Source organism: Hippocampus bargibanti, linkage group LG12, assembly GCF_051943395.1.
Source record: "Hippocampus bargibanti isolate YZ-2025 linkage group LG12, ASM5194339v1, whole genome shotgun sequence".
NCBI classification, from domain to species: Eukaryota; Metazoa; Chordata; class Actinopteri; order Syngnathiformes; family Syngnathidae; genus Hippocampus; species Hippocampus bargibanti.
In genome coordinates, this window is record NC_142745.1 from 10,693,694 (window position 1) to 10,712,500 (window position 18,807).

Consider the following 18,807-nt stretch of genomic DNA (forward strand, 5'->3'; position numbering starts at 1 on the left):
AACTCGATACCCCGTAGGCTTAGTCATACTAATGAGGTAAACCAGGACCAGGGATAGAACATTAGAGATATTCAGATTGGCTAATGCGACAAATCCAGAGCCAGGGATAGAAATATAAAGGTAATCAGAGTGGAGAGGTAATCAGTATGGGTGAATGAGGTGTAATCAGAGCCAGGGATAGAACGATATAAGTAATCAGATTGGCTTCAGGAAATAGCCATTAAAATTGGAAAGACTGTAAGTCAAATACAGAAGTGAAATGTACAGGAATAATAACTTATTAACATGACCTAAATAGATACATGGTTCAATCACGTGGCGTAAACCGATCAGGACTTGTTTTCATGAGTACATCAATGTAGGAAAATGTACTTTCCAGCACAGCCGCATGAATTTGATCAAGTGCTTCAATCGTTCCCCCGACGCCAGGACAACACCGCCATTTGTCTTGCGGAGAATACAAAATGGTGCCCCCGCCTTGTTGTGAAGCCAATCATTTTGCCCACTCTCTCCTTTGAGTGTGCGTGGTGGTCTTGTCGCAGGGCAATGTAGTGAATAGCCTCTCCCGGCTAGTGATGGTTTGACGGACACTTTAATAAGAATCCAGGCTGAGAGGTTAATTGAACAGGCGAGTTAACGAATAAAGGGAGTCATAGCAGCCTGGTATTCGGCTGTAGGGGAAGCTTAAAGTCCTAATGGTGGATCAGAGGTGTGCGCTCTCTTTTTAACAGGATGTTGAAATGGTTTCCTCCATTTGAATTGCGAGAGGAGAGGCTACAGTGAATGGAATGACGTTGTTTTCACTGTGGAGGCCTGTGTAAGCTCTCAGTCGTACAGGAGTGATCCATCAATGAAAAGGTTTCTTCAGCTGTCATCTACTTCTTTGAAAGTGTCGGACATTTCGCTCCTCATCCGAAAAGCTTCATCAGCGAACTAAAATTTTGCTGGTAGCTCTGCCCCTATATGGACATTAGGGATATATATATATATATATATATATATATATATATATATATATATATATATATATATATATATATATATATATATATATATATATATATAGGCCCTTATACAGGTAACATCCGACGTACGACCAGTTCGATTTACGACCACCCATACTTACGACCACAACCTTGAGACGTTAGGGGGGGGGGGTTGCGAGTCATTTAGCCTCTGAGTCTCTATTCAACATTTTGAATGGATTTCGACTTACGACCATTTTGACCGTTTGGTCGAAACGGAACTCGGTCATAAGCCGAATGGTACCTGTATTTGGAAAACTGGTATATATTTATATATTATACTTCTTCTTGTTTTCATTCATTGAAGGTGTGCCTTATATATGGAAAAAAATACACCATTCATTGGGGGTGCACCTTATACACCGGTGCGCCTTATACACCGGAAAATTCGGTTATCATAGTTATCATGTATCATATTTACTTTTACCTCGGTAAATTATTTTCTGCCTGTCTATAGGTGTTGCTCCACTGTTTGTATTCAAAAATCAATTTCTCAAAGGGGGATGATACAGAAACGCCAATGCTATTAGGGAGCCTGTCAATGGTAACTGGACTTGGAGGAAAAGCTGATTTGATTGATTTTTTTCATTGTGTTTTGTTTGGTGTTCACTTCAACCGGGACTGGCAAAAAAAACAGATTGTGGCCTCTTTTTTTTTGAAAAGCTGTCTGCCAAACTCTGACTTATTTTGAAAAGCGTTCAATACTTTGCCAACCCAAAGTGCTTGAATCTTACATTTTTGATCACGTCAACGTCAATAATTGTGTAATCTTTTGTCACTCTTGTTTCATGACACTCTTGTTTCATGACACCACTCCACATATTAATACTTTTCTTAAATGTATATTGATACCTACTTTCCTGTGGTTGTAGAGATTTTGTTTACAAGATGGCATTTGCTCTATGCAGCAGTACTCCATTTTTATTTTCTTGTCATTTATTTTCTTCAATATTATTTGATTGTATTTCATTTTATTCAATTTCATTTGATCCACTCGACTTGAAACGGTCTATTTTGAGTGTAAAATATGCATATGCGCATTACAAATCGCAGCTGGGCTCTCCCCCTCAGCAAATAAAGGTAAACAGATCATGAGTGACATTGGCCTGCGGGCCTACATGAAGCTCCTGCGCCTTAAGGGCCTTTGTATTCGTACTGCAGGCCCCTCTAACTTAAACACTGACTTCCTGCTTGCACTTTTTTGTGTGTGTGTGGGGGGAGGGGGTTCTCGGTATTCTGAAACCGTTTGTGATGTTTTACTCCACTGTAGTAGTTTGTGGTCAATTTCATTGAGCAAACCAGCCCAATTTGGTGGTGGAATGAATGGATGGTCGGCATAATTTATTGTAAATATAAAGTACAACTGGTCGTCTGTTTTCTATCTCTCCCCTCCCCCCATGTCTTGTCAAACATGCCCACCAAGTCCCGTGTCCTGCCATTCCTGTTTGCTTGACTGTTTCCCTTGAGGGCTGGGAGGGTGTTTTATTTTTCAGGAAAGCATTCAGCACGCTGGCATCTACCTGGCCTGTGTAGCGAGCTGGCTCGTGACCATTCTAACTCTCTCTCTCTCTCTCTCTCTCTCTCTCTCTCTCTCTCTCTCTCTCTCTCTCTCTCTCTCTCTCTCTCTCTCTCTCTCTCTCTCTCTCTCTCTCTCTCTCTCTCTCTCTCTCTCTCTCTCTCTCTCTCTCTCTCTCTCTCTCTCTCTCCCTCTCCCTCTCCCTCCCCCTCTACCTCTCCCTCTCTTTTTCGTTCTCTTTCTCTCTAACTCTGACTCTCTCTCTGACTTTCTGACTCTTTCTCTCAACTCTCTGACTCTCTGTGATTCGCTCTCTGAGTCTCTCTTTCTCAACTCTCTGACTCTCTCTATGATTCTCTCTCTGACTCCCTCTCTCTATCTGACTCTCTCTCTCCCTGACTCTCTCTCGCTCTCTCTCTGATTCTCTCTCTGACTCTTACTCTGAATCTCTCTCTCTGACTCCCTCTGACTCTCTCTCTCTGACTCTCTCTGTATGGCTCTCTGACTCTCTCTGACCCTCTGTCTGACTCCCTCTGACTCTCTCTCTCTGACTCTCTCTGTATGGCTCTCTGACTCACTCTGACCCTCTGTCTGACTCCCACTGACTCTCTCGACTCTCTATGACTCTCACTCTCTGACCCTCTCTCTCTGACTCCCTCTGACTCTCTCTGACTCTCTCTGTATGACTCTCTCTGACTCTCTTGCTCTCTGGCTCTCTCTGACTCTCTCGCTCTCTGACTCTCTCTCTCTCTCTCTCTCTCTGACTCTGACGCTCTCTCTCTGACTCTGTCTGTCTCGCTCTCTCTCTCTCTCTCTCTCTCTCTCTCTCTCTCTCTCTCTCTCTCTCTCTCTCTCTCTCTCTCTCTCTCTCTCTCTCTCTCTCTCTCTCTCTGACTCTGACACTCTCTCTGACTATGTCTGTCTCTCTCTCTCTCTCTCTCTCTCTCTCTCTCATGCACTGTCTCTTGCACTCTCTCTCTCTTCTTCTCTCTTCAACCCCATTCTAACCTTTTTTTTCCAGGACCATGCATTAAAAAAAATAAAGAAAGTTTTCTTATACACAAGTGATGTTTTTTTGAGAAAAACTGGAGGGAACATTTCTGCGACATTGTGGATTTTGTTGAGCTGTACAGCGATGAGACACTGAGACTATTGACATTTGTCTAGGGTCCTTTATCCAATCAAAGTACAAAACATTATGCACTATATAAAAAATGGCATTAAAAAAAATCATGTGAAGCGGTTAAAGTGTAATTTTGTAGCACGGCATTATTGATCATTTTATATAAAGACTAATGAGATGTTGCTTTATTCTGTCAGGAGGCAATAATGCCCCTTGTTAAAGTGAAGTTTAAAAGCCTTCAAAGCACTCATCTCGAATAATACTTTTCCCTAGTGTTGTTGCACGAAGAGGTGGCCCAGCTTCAGGAGGAGGTGCACCTACTGCGGCAAATGAAGGACATGTTGGGCAAAGACCTGCAGGAGGAGTCCCAGGCAGGAGAAACCGCAGGAACCGAGCTCCACGTGCAGCTGGGCGACAAGGAGCAGGAGCTGGATCGCGCGAAGGAGGCCTTACAAGGTCAGATTGCCTATTTGTTGTAAGCTTTGTATTTGTGTTTTGCAAGGTGATGGTTATCATGAGTAAATTGACGGGAGGAGTGATGGTATCAATGATATGACACGTACAGACTGAGCGGTCATTGACTGAGGCTATTTTTAGTTGTATTTATTGCTATTGTACAGGTTGGTGTCAATCACTCACTCTGGCAAATAGAAAACAGTTGTTTTGAAGGGAAAAAATGTCACTGTACTACTGAGCAAAAAGAGAGAATTGCATCACATATATTTATATCACCCAAATACCCTACTAACAAGAAAGGCTTTGCTATCTTAATGCGAAGGCATGCTATTTACACACACCAACAATTAGCTGGTGTTTTGCAAGGCTTTATGCTAGCACATGTTGAAACACAATCGGTGAAGCAACATATGTAAATAGGCAAAAATTACAAAACTCACAGGCATATATTCTTTATCCTTTGTGACTCTAATGAGTCATTGAGAATGGTGACAGTGTGAATAAACATCACAATACACAATGGATTTGACTATTTTATATTCCATTTAACAATAATATTACCTTGTACTTTTATAAAATACAGTACCAGAATGCCATATTATTTTGTAAAAAAGAAGACAAAACTTTTTTGAAGGGTGTGACTTCTCAAATGGATCCATAGCATTTGAAATCATTCCAGAAAGATAGTCAGAAAACAAAGTGAACTCAGATCTCAAGGAAGCACTGTCCAAAATATACAGTATATTGTTAGATTAATTGAATTCAATTGAAGAAGACTTTTTTTAATTCAACTGTGTGCAGTGGTCTTTACTGTGAAGTTGAGGTAAAAGCAGGAATGTTAGCTTTTTATTTTCAATTAATTTGTTTTATTGTTTGGCAATGGCATCTTGATTTGAAATATAACCTCAGTATTGATACAGACTGGGAGGATGAGACTAATTATACCATATTGTTTTCTAAGATGATGCATTATTATAATAATAATAATACGTTTCATTATGCAACACTGCAGCTGCTACCCACTTTTAGCAGAATTTTTGTCAGGCAGCAGTGTTTATTTCACTCTCGACGATGAGTCGTGAGTTGTGTTGTATAATCATCATGAAACAGGTTTGGAATGCGGAGTGTCAAATATGAATGGGACGCGCGAGCGATGACAGCAGGAATGCCGAGCGGGCGGCGAGTGCGCGACACGTGTAGTGAAGGTGGTTTCTATGTCAGAGAATTGCAAGGGGAAATAGTTTGATGACGGAGTGCTCGTTTGCTGAATCTTCTCAGACCCCCCCCACCCTAACTCCCAGTTACCACTACAGCAGCGTGTTTACAGTGCCCCCTTGGGGCTCTCAGCTGAAGGTACAGAGTTAAACCTTACAGGGGTGATCAATACGTCGATCGTGATCGACCAGTCCATCTCCAAGGTTCTATTGTTAGATCGCATGACAGTGATGAGACATCGTCTTGTACTGACGCTATACGAATAAAGTTGAGTTGTTTAGAAATAAAAAAGTAGACGGCAGCCTATCAGCGATTACTTTACTTGATTGATATACAGTGGGACCTCGGTTTACGAACCCCTTGGCTTACGAACCTTTTGGTTTACGAACGTTACATTGATGAGAAATTTACCTTGGCATATGAACTATTTTTCGGGATAAACACGGAGCTGCCACATTGAGTGATGTGTCGTTCGTGAATGAGCCCGAGGAAACCGAACACTCCATTGCATCAAGCCATTAACGACCATCACAAAGGAAAATAAAATGACTTTATTGTACAGTACAGTTTATTTCTTTAATCATACTATCGCACATTTATTATACATAAAATAAGGTATATTTTGTGTAGTTTTAAGGCTTAGAAAATTATGTTTTATGGGGACCTGGGAACGGATCATTCTCATTTTAATGGTTTCCTATGGGAAATTAATTTTTGGGATACACACTTTTCGCCTTACACACTTTCTGGGAACCAATTAAGTTTGTAAGCCGGGGTCCAACTGTACTGGAAAACCAATCAGATGACATCTCATGATTAGATACCTTGACTGGCAATGAGCGTTGCAAAGTTAACAAGCTAGCCGTTGGTTACATCGTAATTTTTCCCTCGATTTTTCTATTTAAATGTAAGATAGTGTATTAAAATGAGTGGGTGGGCTGGTCCAAGTAAGAAGAAAAAAAAACTCACTTTCATACGGAATGGGAGGAGGACTTTTTTCCACGATAACATTTTTAAAAGTGCGTTTGTCTCGTCTGCTAGTTATCAGAGTGAACTCTGGTAATGGCATGTCATCCACAAAAACAAAATTAGCTTGAACACTAATTGTACTTACATTTGATATGAGAGCTGTTCATTTAACAACAGGTTTATTCATGTGCGTGTGGTTCAGTGACACATCACAAAACTGATCAGAACTCTGAACGTTGCAGCCATGAAAGCCGACCGTCAACGTCTAAAAGGGGAGAAGGACGACTTGGTGAGTCAGATGCAGCAGTTATACACCACACTGGAGAACCGAGAGGACCAGCTACGAGAATTCATCCGCAACTATGATCAGCACAGAAAGGTATTGCTTTGCTTGACTGGAAAAACTACTTCTGGTTAAATTGCATGCAAATGCTGGAATGGCGAATGCAAAAAATAAAATGGAATCAAGTAGATTGGGACTGAATTATAGTAAATGGAATCATTATGTGGAATGATAATAAATTATATTGAACATATATTGAATTATATTGAACATTGCTGCTGTGGACTGCAAATTTCCCCATTGCGGGACGAATAAAGGTATTCTGATTCTGATTCTGATGTACAATATGATATTGAATGATATGGAATTATGTTTATTGATTTTGGTGAAAATGATGGGTTAATATTGAATGGGTTGACCTTTTGACCTCCGACCTTGTATGGCGTTTGCATATTGACTGTGTGGGTTTCCTCCGGGAACTCCAGTTTCCTCACACGTGCTTGGAAGGTTAACTCATCATAACATAACATAACATAACATAACACAGGGGACAGTAAATGTAATCTAAATACAAAAGACGAAATAACAATTAAGTGATGAAAAAATGCTTATTATCAGACAGTACATGCCAGAAGAGTTTGGGATTTTTTATTATCTTTAGTTTTTAGTTCATTTTGCTTTGTGTTTATTTTATTTTTTAAATTACGTTATTTTAATTAACTCATTTCCTGCCAGACAATATTTGTGCGCCTATTACAGAAATTCACATCAGTTTATCCTCCTCGCTGAGTAAAAACAGCAACCTGGCATCAGAGTTTCAAGGCAAGCGTCCGCCGCGTTTATTGTTGCAGGAGAGCGAGGACGCAGTGAATTTGCTGGCCAAGGAGAAGGACGTGCTGGAGAGAGAGAAGTGGGATTTGAGGCGACAGACCAAAGAGGCCACTGAGCAGGCCAACATCCTGCGCTCTCAGCTGGACATGAAGGAGAACAGGATCAAGGAGCTGGAGGCTGAGCTTGCCATGGTGAGAGAACGCTGACGCTCATTTTGCAGGCATTCTGGGGCTCTTGTAACAGTTTTGCAGATTTCAGTGTTATTTGCTTTGATATTGAAGAAGGAGGGTCGAACGGAACTCTATGACATAACACAATACTCGGTGCTTTTTGTTTTTTTACCTTGTAAACGTCAAGCACTAAAACCTAACCAAAAACACATTTTGGGAAAAGATAAAATCTCATTAAAATTTTCCTGTAAACCTTAACTTATTCACTGCCATTCCCGAATTTATTCAGTAATTGAAAATATGACGTAGAGTGGCATTACTGAATTAGTTTGGGTTTTGTTTTTCTTGCTTGGGTGCCGATAAAGCGCTGGCCAGATCTCTGGCAATGTTTTTACCTTCCACAAGGGGGCATCATTTCCCTTTTTTCCATGTTAGCGCTTTGTTCCAGCTTCAGCTGTTGTTAAAGCACTATAGAAACCAATATGTATGTATTGTGTTGTATTTTGTACAGCCGCCCCTATTTCAAGCTCATAACTCCAGACCCAAATAACGTTTTTTTTCTGATGAAAGAAGAGAGTCTACGGTTTCTAATGCTGCGTTGAATGTTTATGTAGTCCTAAAACTCAATATTCTGTGAGTCCTGCAATTTGAGTGACAATGACAAAAACCCTGGCACTAACGTGGACACATATTTGCTCACATCTAGCAGTGAATGAGTTAAAATCAATGTAATTGTTTTTATTCGCTATCCTCCCTATGCACTCACTGTTTTTCATCGAGGATAGTTACATTATCATCAAAAACACCAAAGTCACGATCTCGCATTCATTCAATTTCTGTGCGTTTCTTCTACCTTTGAGCAGGCCAAGCAGTCTCTCGCCACGCTGACGAAAGACGTTCCAAAGCGCCACTCGTTAGCTTCTACCACCAACGCCGGCTCCGCTGAGCCTGTGGTCAACGGGAGTCAGGAGTGGGTGATGCAGGCCGACCTGCCGCTGACCGCCGCCATCCGGCAAAGCCAGCAGACCCTCTACCACGGACATAACGCCGACAGACAAGGTAGAACGTCCCATCACTCAATAGACACTTCATTAGGTCATGTTCAAGATCAGAGGTGGGAAATGTGGTCACATTTAACTCATTCATTGCCAGACGATGTGCAAAAATGTGTCCACTTCAGTGCCAGGGTTTTTGTCATTGACACTTGAATTCCAGGACCCACAGGATATTGAGTTTTAGGACTACATAAACATTCAATGCAGCGTAAGAAACCTTAAACACTCTCTTCTTTCATCAGAAAAAAAAAGTTAATTCCTAAATTATATGGGTTTGGAGTTATATGAGCTTCAAATGAGGGTAGCTGTCAAAATTTCAAAGCTATACAGACATATTGGTTTATATTGCGCTTTAACAACAGCTGAAACTGGCAGAAAATGCTAACATGGAAAAAAGGGAAATGCTGCCCCCTTGCGGAAGGGAAAAAACATTGCCAGAGGTCTAGCCAGCACTTTATCGGCATCCAAACATGAAAAAATAACTAATTTGGGAATGGCGCTCTCTGTCATGTTGTCAATTCCCGAATAAATTTGTGAATTGCAGTGAATTAGTTAATTAGTACAGTCATTTAAAAAAGGGGGGATATTTCTGAATCAACTTCTGTACTCAAGTAAAGAATGTATAATTAAATACAATAAAAAATGTATATGAGCAAAAGATGAGCAAGAAATACCCAAACAACACGTTCCCGCATGAAAAAAAATAACAGACATAGTGCGACAGTACGTCAAAAATACAGATACATATTTTAAAATATACGGATTGCACATAAAAAGTCACCCAAAAAAGTGTTCAAATCTCGTTAAATTGGGGGTAAAAAAAAATCCTTTTGATTTTGTTACTTCCCACCACTGTCAACAATGCATGCGTACCTAATGAAATGACCTTTGGGGTGTGTTTTGGTGTTACTAATCGTGGGTTTCCTTGAGGTTCCCCAAACTAACAGTGGGATTATTTTGATCCTGGGACCACGTATGTGTGTATGTGTGTGTGTGCGTGCGTGTGTGTATTTGTGGCATCCAACCACCTGTAGCTGTGGTCAGGATCAGCCCCTGCCACTCGCGCCAGCCGTCTGTTATCTCTGACGCCTCGGCCGCCGACGGGGACCGCTCGTCCACGCCCAGCGACATCAACTCCCCCCGTCATCGGACACACTCCCTCTGCAATGTAAGAACTGCCCGCAAATGCTGTGTGTGTGTGTGTGTGTGTGTGAGTGCGTATGTGTGTTTTGAAGTGTTTGTGTGTGTATGTTGTGAAGTTAGGGAAAGGGGAGGTGAGCGGGCCTTCTTGGTCATGGTGGTGGTGGTGGTGGTCTGGTTTCATTCTAACTATTCACTGACAAAGCACTTCTGAGCCACAATGTCCAAGAAAGGTGAATTGCAAAAAAATAATAATCATAAAAATCACATTTACACATTTCTAATGCGATTATAATGAGCGTCAATTATTATTATTATTATTATTATTATTATTTTGCTACCTCCACTTTAGTCTTATTTATCGATCTTTTTTTACCCACTGAGTGAGTAGTGACATTCCTCTGAATCCGACAATAGTCACACAGATAAAAATCAAGCCCTCACCCCATAAAGATGCTTCATTAATTAACTCATTCACTGCCAGACAATGTGCAAAAATGTGTCCAGTCCAGTGCCAGGGCTTTTGTCATTGTCACTTGAATTCCAGAACCCACAGAATATTGAGTTTTAGGACTACATAAACATTCAATGCAGTGTAAGAAACCTGAGACTCTCTTCTTTCATTAAAAAATGAGTTAATTCCTAAATTATATGGGTGTGGAGTTATATGAGCTTCAAATGAGGGCGGCTGTCCAAAATACAATGATACATATTGGTTCATATAGCGCTTTAAACACAGCTGAAGCTGGAACAAAGTGCTAACATGGGGAAAAAAAGGAAATGCTGCCCCCTTGTGGAAGGGAAATGCCAGAGGCCATGGTCAGAGCTTTATCGGCACCCAAACAAGAAAAAACAAAACCCGAAAAAATTTGGGAATGGCGCTCTTTGCCATATTTTCAATTCCTGAATACATTTGTGAATGGCGGTGAATGAGTTAAATAAACACCCCAGAGCATTATTTGTCGAAATCTAATTATTAAAGTAATAGATATTGACAAGCAATATACCACAAACAGCACGTGACCCTTGTAAGGAGAAGCGGATCAGAAAATGAATGAATGGATGAATATATCATGACCATTTTTAAATGTGATTGCAGTGATAAAATTAATCTACCTCCCCTGCCACGCCCGGAATTTCAATCCATATTTTTTTGCTGGTCAACATTTTTTGCATGTAAAGTCCTCTTTACAACCTGAAATATATCTTTCTCGAGATAATCAGGTTTAAATTAAGAGTGATATAATAATTTGTAAAAAAAAAAGATATTCTTTAACCCATTTACACCGAGCGTGTTCATATGAACACAGATAAATTCATTTTTTTTTTAATCAAAATAAAATCAAAACAGAGTATCAAATTGGTTCCAATGGAGTATCTAATAATATAATTGTATACAACCATATAAAATCATTAATAAGATAAAATCAAAATCAAAACATAGTATCAAATTGTTTCAAATGGAGTCTATCATTAACAATAATATAATTGTATATAAACATATAAATTCATTTCTCAAAAAAAATCTAAATAAAACCAAAACAGACTATCAAATATAAATATAATATAAATAGCAAATAACTTTGCTGCTGTGAAATGTAAATTTCTCCACTGCGAGACGAATAAGGCAAATCCAATCTAATCCAAACTGATTCAAATGGAGTATATAATTAACAATAATATAATTGTATATAATTAACAATAATTAATGTGGCAGAATCAACATGGATGCATTTGAAAATGAATTTATCTGTGTTCATATGCACACGCTGGACGTAAATGGTTTAATTGGTTAGGTTAATCAACAGGTGCTTTTTTTAATCCCCTGAAACACCTAAACTGAAAATTAGCATTTTAAGTAAAACATATGCACACTTTTATTGATCAAAATTTACAACAAAAATCTCCAAAACTTCTTTTCTACACTTTTCCCCCGGCTGCTTTTTACATCAAGCTAATGCATATGCACTACTCCCCAACTAACTCGGGTACCTTCTGTGTTGACTTTAGTCCATGGAGGACCTGGAGGAGCAGAAGCGTAAGAAGAAGAAGGACAAGATGACGCTAGGCTCCCTTTCGCGCGTCTTTGCCCGAGGGAAACAGCGCAAGTCCCTGGACCCGGGCCTGTTTGATGGTACAGCCACACCCGACTATTACATAGAGGAGGATGCTGACTGGTGATTGTGCTGCGTGTGTGTCTGTGTGTGTGTGTGTGTGTGTGTGTGTGTGTGTGTGTGTGTGTGTGTGTGTGTGTGTGTGTGTGTGTGTGTGTGTGTGTGTGTGTGTGTGTGTGTGTGTGTGTGTGTGTGTGTGTTTTGGTGTATGTGCGTGTGCGTGTTTGCAAGTTGGGCTTGTTTAGGGAGAACCATCAAATAAAATTAAAAACAATAAAACGAAGCAGAAAAAAAACTGCTCTCCAACCAAATGTGTAGGATATTACATTGTACGTATGTAAATGATATATATATATATTTATAGATGTATGCATATGTACAGTATATATGTTTACATGCATATAAATATATACATGGAGTAATTATCAAGAGTATTTGTAGATATGCCGTGTTTATCTTGTCTTGATGTTCTTATCTATTTTTTTTTTTCAAAAACTGGAGACTTGAAGGACTGCTGTTCATGTGCCGTTTGTATGTAAATAGGAGGAATTTGTGTTTAAACGTTTTTTACTTTATCACACTTTACAGCAGAATTTTATCCAACAAAGTCCATTTCAGTTTTTAGTGGTGGTGGCAAACTCATACTTCACTTGGATGACACAAAATGGTTATTTCTGCAATTATGTGTTGTCATATCATATCACAAAGTTCGCCGCACTGATGAGATATAAAAGAGAATTGATAAATTACTGATCGTAACTAATGTGAGTCTCATCCTATGAAAATGGCATATTTCCTCAAATGGTGGCCTCAGCTCAGCAACACCCTTCTCACCTCCAATAAATACACAAGAAAATAATTTAAGTTCATGATACCAATGGCAAATTTTATGTGGATATAATGCAATTTTAAATAAGACAGTAGAAATAGACAGTATTAGTGAATATACTATAACATACATTTTTATTGTATACATTTGAATGAAGGATCAATATTTGTCTAGGGTGGTGGCAAAAGGTGGGAAAAACCCACTGGAAGCTGTTTTTATTGTATCACCAATAATCAATGTTAATTTTTTTCAACATTTACATTCATATGTTGTACCTTTCATAAACGGAAATATTAAAAAAAAATACAAACAGAACAGCGACAATATTAAAAAGTACAAGCATAATATTGTTAAATATTAAAATGCCCTGTGTAAATAAGTACTCTTATAAATATAAGTACTCTTATAAATATCTCTCTCTCTACACACACACATATATATGTGTGTATATATATATATATATATATATATATATATATATATATATATATATATATATATATATATATATATATATATATATATATATATATATATATATATAGATAGATAGATAGATAGATAGATCTATCAATAGATAGATTTTGTTTTTCTACTTTCATTCCTTTGAGTTGTAAATGTCTCCACTGTGAGACTGATAAAGGCAAATCCAATCCAATATTTATATATATGTATTTATATATTTGTACAGTATATGTTTTTTCTGCAATGTCTCATAAATGCCACTGTTTGGGGAAGTATGGTAATTTTGTGTAGTCTCGCATCTGCTCAACTTCATTCCTTTCCTGAGAACTGTCTTAACATGAATGAATGTCAGAAAACATCCGCAATGCATTGTTTTTTTATTCATTCATTCATTCATTCATTCATTCATTGCTAGGTTGCTTCATTGCAAGATACTTGCATTTTAAATGCAAGGCCCCTTGCTTTACTCGTGTTGTTTTGTTATCCTGTTTGTGTAAAACTCTCCGTCTGTCTCTCTTTGATGCTTTGTTATTTAGGCACCATGGAATAAAAGGTGAAATCTATGGAATTATTTTATTTAAAAAAAATATACATACTTAAAATATTTATCTGATGCAGATAAAGACGTTTTTTTTTTCTCGACATGAAATCTTATTTTCTAAAAATAAAACTACAGCACATGTTCCCAAAGTGTAAAGTGTTGTTTCTAATGTGTCGTTTCCCTTTCTTCTATTTTAAACATTTTTTCACGCCTTCAGTGGATATGAAAAGTCTACCGATCCCGCCCTGTTCACATTGCATGTTTTTGTGATAGAAAAAAAAAATGTTCTGCCATGAATGTGACCTTTAACTTTTTACAATTCTGTTATTTATGTAAAAAAAATAATTTTCTGCTCTTTAAGATTTTTGCAAAAGGATTTGTAGACTTTTTACAGACGCTGTCGACGTTTCTTTCTGGGGATTTATTCATGTCACACATGCTGTCTCACCAAAGGCCAACGTTTCATCCTAGTATGTCAGTTCATTATAATGTCACTGGTTCATTTAGAAATAATCTTTTAGTAATGTACTAATACTGTTCATCGCTCTAGTGAATCTTAATAATTCATATCTGTATGAGTTGTTTCCTAAATCACATGATTTAGTTGTTGGGCCCCATTTAGACAGCGTAGCTCCATCTAGTGCTCGTACAATTTCTAGCAAAGACAACAAATGAATCGACAGTCAGACAGTTCCTGTTCCTTTATTATTCAGGATAATTTTGTAAATGTTATTTTTTTGTGATGTTTGTGTATTAATAGGATTTTCTTTTGATTTGCAAATAATTGTGTATCCTCTGATTTAAGTAATCAGGTGAATTATTTTATATTTATAAAGATATGGATTTAATAGCTGGCGGAAATTTATTGCAGACACTTTTATCTCATTCACTGCCAGACGATGCAAAGTGAAAAAATATGTCCATTCCAGTGCCAGGGTTTTTGTCATTGTCACTTGAATTCCAGGACCCACAGAATATTGAGTTTTAGGACTACATAAATATTCAATGCAGCGTAAGAAACCGTAGACTCTCTTCTTTCATCAGAAAAAAAAGAGTTAATTCCTAAATTGTATGGATCTGGAGTTATATGAGCTTGAAATGGGGGCGGCTGTACAATATACAATACACTATTGATTTATACAGCGCTTGAACAACAGCTAAAACGGGAAAAAAGCGCTAACATTGAAAAAAAGGAATTGCTGTCCACTTGTGTAAGGGAAAAGACATTGCCATTGGTCTGGCCAGCGCTTTATCGGCACTCAAGCAAGGGGGAAAAAAAACTAATTCGGGAATGGCGCTCTACGTCATATTTTCAATACCCGAATAAATATGTGAATGGCAGTTAATGATTTCATTGAAATCAAAGTAAAATATTTAGTTTATTTGGTAATTGTACTTTTTTTTTAATGATACAGTAAAGTCTCGTTATATCGATATTCTCGGGAGTCGGAAAAAATATCGATATAACCGGGACTATCGATATATCCGATCCTGCGGCATGTAAATTTTCTCCTTGCGTTCATAGAAATAGTATCGTAATAAGCAGTACTATCGATATAACCGATATCGATATAACGAGACTTTACTGTATATTACCTTTTGAAAAAAAAAAATGTTTTTTTTTTGTTTTTACAAAGATTTCCAATTGCCTCTTGTGATTCATTTTGGTTATTACCATACAAATAAAAATGTCGGCCCAAAAAATGATACCATTAAATTAATCTACACTCCAAAATAAGGCGGTTGCATATTTAAATGGAGTTCAAATATGAAACCACCTTATTTTCCCTCAGTGTGGATTATTTTAATGCAATATTTTTTTTGCCAAAACAATGAATGCTTCTGGGGTTTTAGTGTACCTGTGTGCTTTGACATTGTTATCTATCTTCATTTGCGCATCTGGAATCCCTTCAGTTATTTTTATGATGTCCTTATCCTTCTTGATGCCTGACCCCGCGTGCATGCCGACATGGTAACTCCGACCGCAGACCACAGCAGCTTCGTGTTCGACGGCGAGGAGCCACTGGATCGCCTCCAGCAGGCAACGCTCACCCGGACCACATGCATGTCTCTGTGGAGGGCGGGTGCTGTCCAAGCCTGGCTGGAGGTGGTCATGGGAATCCCTGCGTCCACGCGGGCCTGTTGGGAACATGTCAAGAGTGGCAAGGTAAGCAAGCGAGCGTGCAGCGCTTTCAGTGCTTTTTCCTCATCCGATAAAAATGACGGCTTTACACATTTTAGCTTCTTCTTGGTCTGACTGATGAGGATTTAGAGGTGGGACTCTGCATTAGCAACCCGATCCATCGCAGGAAATTAAGATTAGCCATTGAGGACTATAGGAAAGCTGAAGGGGACCAAGGGTGAGTAACAACAGTTGTTAAATATTAAAAGACAAAGTACAAAATGTTCCAAACATAAATTCAATGCGGACCCACTGTGGAATCTATCTGTTAAAGGACAACCGACGTCACTTTTTTGTTTCCTAACAGACATCAGAAAAACGTTTTATAGCATCTAAAATGCCCAAAACACGCAGTATGATATTTTTAGTCAAATGCAAAACACCAATAAAAATGACTTAAAGTGTCCCAAATCTGCAAAAAAAAAATTGAGCTGCGAATTGGGCATTTTCAGAAAGTCCCGCCCCCAGTTCGTGACGTCACGCCAAAAAGTCTCGCATTGCTGGAGAATCCAAACAATGGCTTCAGATTCGGAGAATATGCTTTCTTGTTACACATCCAGTTATGAATATGATTCAAATAGTTCTGAAGAGGAAAGCATACATGTTTGCAATCGATTAAAGAATTTATTCCGTGCCATTTAGAGGTAACATTGGGGGGAAATGTCTCACCCAAAAAGAGGCAGAAAATGGCCGCCGACCTCCTGTGAGGAATGAATCAGCCTGTTTCCACAGGCTGATAAATTCCTTATATGGAGCTTGGACGCCCTCTTCTGGCTCTTTCTGGTGCAACACGAGGTTTTCAGACCAAACAAGCATTGACGTGATGGAAGGACTGCTACAATGTGTCCTTTTTGTCGGTCAGGGGCATTCCTTCAGTGACGTCACGCACGGACTCGTCACCAACTCAAAAACAAGACTTCCGGAATATTCAGCATGAGTCTTAAAATGTAAAATATAGCTAGCTATATGTGGTGGAATCTTATTAAAATACGCTCAGTAGAAGTCATTTGAAGCCATTTTACAAATTATGGAGACAACTTGTCCGGAGACGTCGGTTGTCCTTTGAGGCAATGCGTAACACAATCGGTCTGCATTTCTTCATCCTTCCAGTTTATCCAAAGCATCTGACATGGACCATCACTGGGTGGCGACATCGTGGCTGAGCGACGTTGGTCTTCCGCAATATTCGCAAACGTTCTACACTCACTTAGTGGATGGCCGGGTACTCTGTTCTCTGAGCCGCGGAGACCTGGAAGAATACTTTGACGTGGACGACCATTCCCACCAGACCAGTCTGTTGCTTTCTGTGCAGCTCTTGCAGATGCTGGACTTCGACAAGGAGGTCCGACGGTAGCAAGGCCTTTGCTTGACGTAAACGAGCGCCTAGCCAACCTCACTCTGTGTTATTGCAGGCCTTGCTGGCAAGAAGGGCAAATTGTGAGCAGAAAAATCGGGATCCCATTGTTTGGACCTGTCACAGAGTCATGAAGTGGCTCAGGGATATTGATCTGAAAGTGAGTGAACAAAACAGGACAAAACGTAACTCGCCAGTCAAAGTACTGCTGATAATTTGTCTTTTTTAGGAGTTTGCTGCCAATCTTCAGGGTAAAGGCGTCAACGGCGCCGTGCTGGTTTTGGACCCGGTTTTTGACGCCGACGCCATGGCAAGAGCGTTACAGATTCCCGTTAACAACCATAAGATCCTTCGGCATCTCCGCCTAGAGATGAAAGCGCTCTCCACTGCTATCAGGTAAACATCATGCGTAGAAGGAGGTAAACCATAATAGGATTAAAATGAAACAAAACTGCTCCCGCGTTTAAAACACGGGAACGGTATGGCGGGTGTATGAGTAGTTCGCACATTGCGCCGATGCCTATGTGAATCTGTCGCAGCTTGGAATTGAAGCGGATATACGCAAGATGTGAGACAGTCTCTTTTCGTCAATGCATACTACAGCTTCATGTTTGCTTTCAACATTTAGCTTGTAGCAGACGTGCACATTTCACCATGTCGATCCTGATCCACTGGTGAAAAGGACATTTTGATCCTCTCCGCCTTCAACAAAGAGAGTGCAGAAAGTGCTTAAAATTAAATGACTGTCTGTGTCTTTGGTGTTATAATAATTATAGTAAGTTTTTCTGTGGGTGTGAGCAGCGGCAACCAGACGTGCCAGCGTTCACTCAACCCTAAAGTAACTCAAATAGATCAAAAGCTAGCTCGCTAGCTAATAGATAGCTAATAGCTAGGTAGCTAGCCAGCTAGATAGCAAATGATGGATGGATGGATGGATGGATGGATGGATGGATGGATGGATGGATGGATGGATGGATAAAGTGGATCGTTCACGCTTGCCTGAAGGGAGTCGCTAGAAAAGGTGGTGGGCAGGGTGCGGAGGGTCTGGTAGAATTTTCCGTACCCTTGTCTTGGTTCTTGCAGTGAGTAGTGCAATGACCATCGAGGCGCTGCCAAACACTTTTTAAAATTTTGTGCGATTACACTTCCACAAGACTAGATGGCAGTGCCACTCTTTTTGTCCAAACAACATTATTCTTCCCCAAGAATAATAATACTAATCCATTTGATTTCTAAGCGCCTTTCAAAGCTCTCAAGTTCACTTTACAGTCGCAGGATAGGTTTTCTCCTGTGGGTGAGCAGCGGCAGCCACACGTGCCAGTGTTCACTCAACCCGGAAGTAACTCAAATAGATAGCAAGGTTATGTCACATTATTTGATATTTAGTTTTTATTTTTTACTTCAAGATGGCACCGCGAGAGTGGCTGCCTTTACAGTAGCTCCTGTATTTTGTTCTCTTACTTTCATCACTTAGCTGCTGTGAAATGTACATTTCTCCACTGCGAGACAAATAAATGTTAATCCAATCCAATCCAATTT

The 18,807-nt window shown here is 39.4% G+C and overlaps 1 protein-coding gene across 2 annotated transcripts in view; it reads left to right on the forward strand.

Annotated features, from left to right (window-relative positions):
- The window catches only part of LOC148890438 (kazrin-like), a 105,557-nt gene that overhangs the window by 85,452 nt on the left and 1,298 nt on the right, over positions 1-18,807 (forward strand). For both annotated transcript variants that reach the window (XM_089010217.1, XM_089010218.1), the window contains 11 exons: positions 3,938-4,120; positions 6,547-6,683; positions 7,439-7,609; positions 8,452-8,647; positions 9,678-9,811; positions 11,794-11,917; positions 15,721-15,899; positions 15,974-16,092; positions 17,025-17,256; positions 17,327-17,428; positions 17,498-17,664. In XM_089010217.1, coding sequence (XP_088866343.1) covers positions 3,938-4,120; positions 6,547-6,683; positions 7,439-7,609; positions 8,452-8,647; positions 9,678-9,811; positions 11,794-11,917; positions 15,721-15,899; positions 15,974-16,092; positions 17,025-17,256; positions 17,327-17,428; positions 17,498-17,664 — 1,744 coding nt within the window. The remainder of the gene's footprint in view (positions 1-3,937; positions 4,121-6,546; positions 6,684-7,438; positions 7,610-8,451; positions 8,648-9,677; positions 9,812-11,793; positions 11,918-15,720; positions 15,900-15,973; positions 16,093-17,024; positions 17,257-17,326; positions 17,429-17,497; positions 17,665-18,807) is intronic.